Genomic DNA, 6,007 nt, shown 5'->3' with positions numbered 1-6,007 from the left:
CTAGCGCTTCATTCTTGAAGAATTTGTTGATGAGATCTAAGGACGCAGCAGGTTGATGCGTCGGCACCATGTGGCCCGAGTTGAAAACGCGCACCAAAGCAAGGTTCTCGAAAGATCTCGCCGTACCAGTATCCGTCGGAGCAGCATTAGGGTTAAGCAAGTCTTGAGTCAGCAGCGACTTCTCCTCCGCTGCATTGAAGCCCTCGCTGCCCTTCCACTCGAGAGCGTCGATCCAAGCTTTATTACCCCACCAGTTGCACATTGCATCAGCATCACCGATATACAGAAGCACTCGAACGTCGTTGTTCAATAGATCCGCAACGTAACTGTCGAACGACTGCAAGGTATCGATGACAAAGTTTTCGGCTACTTCGGCACTACCCCCGACCCAGTCGCGGTCAACGTTCAAATATTTGTGCACTGCATCTTGAGCGAGGAACTCCTCGATAAGCGGAATACCATGGCAAAAGCCAAAGTCCACCCAATCGCAGTGTTCCCTCACATCGTAGGGGTTGCGACCAGTTTGGTTGGCGGAGAGTGCAAGGAAGACGTTCTCGAAGCAGAACGCGTCTTGCTCGACACATGATGAGTTATTGGGAGATTGCTGACACTCGCGCGTCAGTTGAGCACATTTGGCAGCGTTGACCTTGAGTTGTTCAGCCACCGCTTCGTCGAGCAGCGTGATGTTATACGAGTTGTCGAGAATATCAGGAGCGTGTTGGTACTGGAAATAACCAAAATATTAATGAAAATATCCGCACAAAACTCTCTAGCATGTCTACATACCTGCACAACTGGGTCCGTCCATCCGTTCCCAACCGCGATTCCTTGTAGATTGATGCTCTTTACGCCAGTGACCTCGTTCTTCTTGTTTTGTTCCCATATGTAGTGTGCCGCTCCAGGGACATAATGTCCACCATAGCTCTCGCCAGTTAAGAAGAACTCTCGTCCATCAAACTCCGGATGCATCTCAATAAAACCCTGCAGAAACCAATACAAGTTTTCGCCCACGTCCTTCTCGTTGTAGTCGTGGTCTCCACCAGAACTGTACGAGAACCCGACGCTTGTAGGCTGATCCAGCCAAAGCATGTTTGCCTCGTATGTCCACGAGTACGGGTGCACTTTTGTTGTGAGGTCTGGTTGAATTCGACACGGACCATTCTCGTTAAAAAGTGCCAGTAAACTTGATCCACCTGGCCCCCCAGTTAGCCAAATGACTAGCGGAGCAGTGCTCGCATTATGTTTTGCCTCGAAAAACCAATAGAAGTAATGATCGTCGTTCTTGTTGGGTAGTTTGATGTACCCGGCCTCATTCTTGGTGTCACCGCAGATGTATTCGTCTGCAATGCCTTCTGCAGGCTCGTGGTCGTCGAAGAACAGCCACCACACACTAGATCCAGCCAGAACCACTGCAGTCACAATGCCCAGGATGATCAGACAACGTTTGATCTTGAGCTTGTTGCTGGTAGAGCCGTATAGGGCTTGTACAGCGGGTAACAGTCGGGTCTTCTCGTTCAAGCGTGGCATTACACGTGTGCTGGAAAATCGCAATTGGGGAATGAGCTGAATCGCTGGGATCATTTGGCATGTCAATTGTGGTATCATTCGCAATCATTCTTAGTGGAGCACCATTATGTACGGTTCAAATCTGGAGCTGTTTCAGGATGATCTAAATTTTAGTGCGGGGTTGCATAGATTCGGTGTTCAGAATCTAAACGGCAGCAACAGAGGCTATGCGTGCGTGCGTGTACTAGTAGTAGTAGTTGCAGGCAAATCCTTCGACGGAGGCGAATTACAGCGTCACCATGAAAAAGTTAATTGCAAGATTGCCTACAGTATTCTGCGCAAGTTAAAGTTCTTGATTCTGATAGAAGTTATTGATCATGTCAAGCGCCACGGCAGGTTGGTCTTGAGGAACCATGTGCCCAGCATTGAACACTCGAACGAACGTAAGCTCATCGAATGAAATCACAGAGCCAACAGGCTCGTCATCGACGACCAAGTCGTGCGCCTTCGTGGCATTGAAAGATGCTGATCCATTCCATTCCAGAGCTTGCAGCCACGCCAGATTCCCTGACCAATTGCACTCGAGATCTGCGTCACCTGCATAGATCAGCACCCGAACTTGATTGTCCAGCAGATCAGCAACAAATGCACTAGTTGACATCATGACGTCAAATGACTTGGCAAACGCTTGGTTGACGTCGAAATTGCACATTTGCCAGTCACCGACGCGCTCGTCTACGTGAAGGAACTCGCGTAGATTTGGCGAGTTGAGATAAGGAGTGATCAGCTCAATGTCCTTGGCGATACACTGGATGACGTCTGTATCGCTGGTGGCGCATGGTTGACGGATGTCGTAAGGATTTCTCTTAGCTGCCATGAAGACGCTCTCGAGGTTATCTTGGCAGTATCCTTCCGCATCCCAGCATAGCCATGGTTGTGACTGGCACGCCTCCATCATTTGGCCACATATTTCTGCCTCGGCCTTCAGTTTTGGCAGCTCGCTTGGGTCAACAAACGAAATGTTATACGCGTTGGTGGCCATGTCAATGAAGTGTGGATTCTGGATCACTGGATTAGTGCAACCGTTTCCAATAGAAATACCTTGTAAGTTAATAGCCAGCACCCCCGTTGGTTTGTGTTGATTCTGCTGGGAGATAAAATGCGCAGCAGCCGGCACGTAATGGCCACCGTAACTCTCGCCGGAGATGAAGAATTCTCGACCCTGTAGTTCTGGATGCCGTTCAAGAAAGCCTTGTACGAACCAGTAGATATTCTCCGCGACATTGTCTTCGTTGTCATCAGCATCCTTTGGGTTCGGTCCGTACGAAAACCCTACGTTGGTAGGCTGGTCAAGCCACACCACGTTGGCTTCGTTGGTCCACGAGTATGGATTGATTTCGGTGGACAAGTCCGGGCCGACGTGACAAGGTCCATTCTCCGTTAGAAGCGCCAGCATACTCGATCCTCCAGGACCACCAGTTAGCCATAGAATTAGAGGTGCAGTCTCCGGATTGCGACGGGCCTCGAAGTACCAAAAGAAATAGTGGTCGTCCACTTTGTTGGTTAGTTTAATGTAGCCAGAGTCTTGCTCCGTGTCTCCACAGAAATGTTCGTGTTGTGCACCATTAGAGGTGATGACACGGATGGGTTTGGCTTGGTGCTTACTAAGTTGCGGATTGGGGATGAATCCGCGCCAAAGGCTCACGCCGAACAACAGGCAGATGGCGCAGACCACTGCGAACGAAGGAACGGGAAGCTTATGGACGCGTGCGTAGCTCCTGACGGACGGCGGTGACTCGAGCGGATGGCCATTCAATAGCGGGGTGATCTCGGACGTCATGGTAGTTTGCGGCTAATAGCAAAATGGGCGCTGCACCGCCAGCACCACCAGAGTTAATGTCGGTGATCTTTTGCATTGTTACCATCATTCTTGGATCGCATACACAAAAGGTGCAGCCAGCTTCAACGTGACCGTCTTCGGATAGCCGCCTTGCTGTGCAGCAGACGCAGCCCGGACCAGACAAGTCGTGTCTGACAACCGTATCGTCACGCGAATCTCTTCCTGGCAGGATTCGTTGAGGGCTCCATTTGCTTGAATCATCAGCGTCGCTGACAGAGTGACAGCTTGCGCGATATTACAAAAAAAGCAACCGGGCAGCTAGCTGGAGCTCAGCCGATCGCACCCCCAATGTGGATCGATACCTTGCGCTTGGGTTCCTGCCTTGCACGCCGCGCTACGTCTGGTCTCCGGTCCGTACTCGAGACGGCAAGATTGCCACTGACACTGCGTCAACCAGTTATTGGTTTGTTGAACTTGAGTTTTTGAAGCCATGTCTGGTCTTTGACCAGTCTGTCATCTTGAATCTCCCTACTCTCTATGATATAATGTATTGAGCAATGTTATGTTAAACTTAACTATTTCAATGTGAGATCTAATATACTGTCGTATAGCATAACCTAGTCATTGCGCAAATCCGTTTAACTGTCATAATGTAATCCACCTTTGCATCCAATCACTGGCCAGCAGCCACGTACCCCTTCGAGCCTCACATCCGTATTCACCCCGACACCATCGCCATGTCTTCGAACCTCGTGAACTTGGACGCTCCCCGCTGGGACCAGAGCACATACGTTGGCCGTGCCAAGCACTTCTTGGCCACGACCAACCCGCTCAACGTTCTGGCCAGCGATGCTGAGCTGGATGCCGCGAAGCAGCTCGTGGAGGAGTACAAGGCCGGCTTGCACCCGCACCTGGGTGAGGACGAGATTTGGCGCGCCAAGCAGCTCGTGGACAGTGCCTTCCACCCGGACACGGGCGAGAAGAACTTTTTGCCCGGTCGTATGGCCTTCCAGGTGCCCGGTAACATGATCATCACGGGCTGCATGATGACTTTCTACCGCTCCACGCCCGCTGTCATCTTCTGGCAGTTTATGAACCAAACCTTCAACTCCATCGTCAACTACACCAACCGCAATGCCAGCACGGGTGTGAGCCAGGAGCAGCTGCTGCAGGCGTATGCGGCCGCTAGTACGGCCTCGGTGGCCACGGCTCTGGGACTCAACAAGTTTGTGGCCAAGCGCCCCAAGCTCAGCAACGGCATCGTCGGTCGTCTCGTGCCCCTCGTGGCCGTGGCTGCCGCTAACTGCGTCAACATCCCGCTTATGCGTCAGCGCGAGTTGCTGGGCGGTATTGAGGTGGAGACGGACGACGGAGAGAAGATCGGCAAGAGCAAACGCGCTGCCGTCGAGGCCGTGGCTCAAGTTGTGCCCTCCCGCATCCTCATGGCTGTACCTGGCATGTTCTTCCCGCCTCTCATCATGAACAAGCTGGAGCAGCGTCCGCTCTTCCGTAACAACAAGGCGGTCAACGCCCTTACCATGGTGGGTCTTACGGGTGTGTGTCTGAGCTTCTCGACCCCGCTCTGCTGCGCTCTCTTCCCTCAGCGTAGCTCCATGGCTGTGTCCTCTCTCGAGCCTGAGCTGCAGGAGACTATCCGCCAGCGCACGTTCAAGAAGGACCCGGTCACGCACGTCTTCTACAACAAGGGACTTTAAATGTCACGGGCCACGGCTTATTGTGACCCTAGAACTTTTTTTTTTTCTTTCGAAGAGCTGCATCCAGATTACAAGATCGTGTATACCAATACAACCGCTCGATAGCATATACCTGCTGTGTGTACTCACTTGCCCACAAAACCGAGTTCTAGTTTTCCTGTGTATTAGACATTTTCTTCACATGCAACGGAGGCAGTCCTGCGTGTCCTACTGTAAAGTCTTCAACATGAGCTGCAGCCTCCGACGCGGTCGCGAGGAATCAGACGCAGCTCGGAGCCGTGCTTCAGGAACACGTTGCCGGCACTCTGCGAAGGGTTGATGCCAATGCCATCTACAGTAACAGCCTCGTCAGTCTATTTACGCTTGATCCAGCTTCTCTAATTTCTCTATACCATTGGTGATGATGGCGCTGGTAGCTGCCGGCACGTGGAACTGAATCAAGGACATATAACTCTGTCAATACCGCAGCGATGAAGGCCATTATTGCAGCATTTTGTTTGGAATTTTACCTCCTCCGCAACGTATTTGAGCACGGCCGTGAACGGGGCTTGCTCCGGCACATTCACGCTGCGATAAAAGCAATGGACAAAGATTTAGAAGGCGAGGAAAGTGGAGAGCAGGAGAAGGCGGCGTACACTCGGTACGGCAGCTTGGGGTCCGACGTGAGTGTAACCTTGAACGTGACTTTGGCGGCCCTATACACGCGCAAACAGCAGCGTCAGGCGACTACGGCGACAACGAAGAGAGGCAGAGAGACGCCACGTACATTATGGAGACTGGTACGAAACGAGAATGAAAGGGAGCGAGTCGCGATAGATGCTAATAGATAGGCACTGTACTATCGCATACATATTGAAGGCTCTTCAACTTAGACTTGCACAGGTGTTATTGTATCATACAATACATACAATTTGTATGTATAAAATAAAAATAATACAGCGCAGTC

At 51.5% G+C, this 6,007-nt stretch overlaps 4 protein-coding genes across 4 annotated transcripts; 1 reads left to right on the top strand and 3 right to left on the bottom strand.

Moving 5' to 3' along the window:
• On the bottom strand, window positions 1-1,527 carry PPTG_21594 (hypothetical protein; the record flags this gene model as incomplete). The annotated part of the gene is made up of 3 exons (XM_008898407.1): window positions 1-36; window positions 68-724; window positions 787-1,527. The coding sequence occupies 3 exons, from the start codon at window positions 1,525-1,527 to the stop codon at window positions 1-3; spliced, it is 1,434 nt and encodes a 477-aa protein (XP_008896655.1).
• A 210-nt stretch (window positions 1,528-1,737) lies between these two features.
• Window positions 1,738-3,456, bottom strand: PPTG_04265 (hypothetical protein). The gene has a single exon (XM_008898159.1). It carries the CDS (start codon window positions 3,344-3,346, stop codon window positions 1,850-1,852), a length of 1,497 nt encoding a protein of 498 aa, XP_008896407.1. The 5' UTR covers window positions 3,347-3,456; the 3' UTR covers window positions 1,738-1,849.
• A 609-nt stretch (window positions 3,457-4,065) lies between these two features.
• Window positions 4,066-5,198, top strand: PPTG_04264 (hypothetical protein). Its single transcript, XM_008898158.1, has one exon. It carries the CDS (start codon window positions 4,084-4,086, stop codon window positions 5,059-5,061), a length of 978 nt encoding a protein of 325 aa, XP_008896406.1. The 5' UTR covers window positions 4,066-4,083; the 3' UTR covers window positions 5,062-5,198.
• Window positions 4,768-5,890, bottom strand: PPTG_04263 (ubiquitin-fold modifier 1). Its single transcript, XM_008898157.1, has 5 exons — window positions 5,828-5,890; window positions 5,697-5,756; window positions 5,571-5,628; window positions 5,454-5,493; window positions 4,768-5,392 (listed from the first exon to the last, which is right to left on the bottom strand). Coding segments are annotated over exons 1-5 (270 nt in total). The 5' UTR covers window positions 5,830-5,890; the 3' UTR covers window positions 4,768-5,282.
• Between the last annotated feature and the right edge of the window lie 117 nt (window positions 5,891-6,007).

Source organism: Phytophthora parasitica, assembly GCF_000247585.1.
Source record: "Phytophthora parasitica INRA-310 unplaced genomic scaffold supercont2.6, whole genome shotgun sequence".
Taxonomy (NCBI): domain Eukaryota; phylum Oomycota; class Peronosporomycetes; order Peronosporales; family Peronosporaceae; genus Phytophthora; species Phytophthora nicotianae.
The sequence above is the reverse complement of the archived record's forward strand: the minus strand, read 5'-3'. Positions and strand labels throughout refer to the sequence as shown.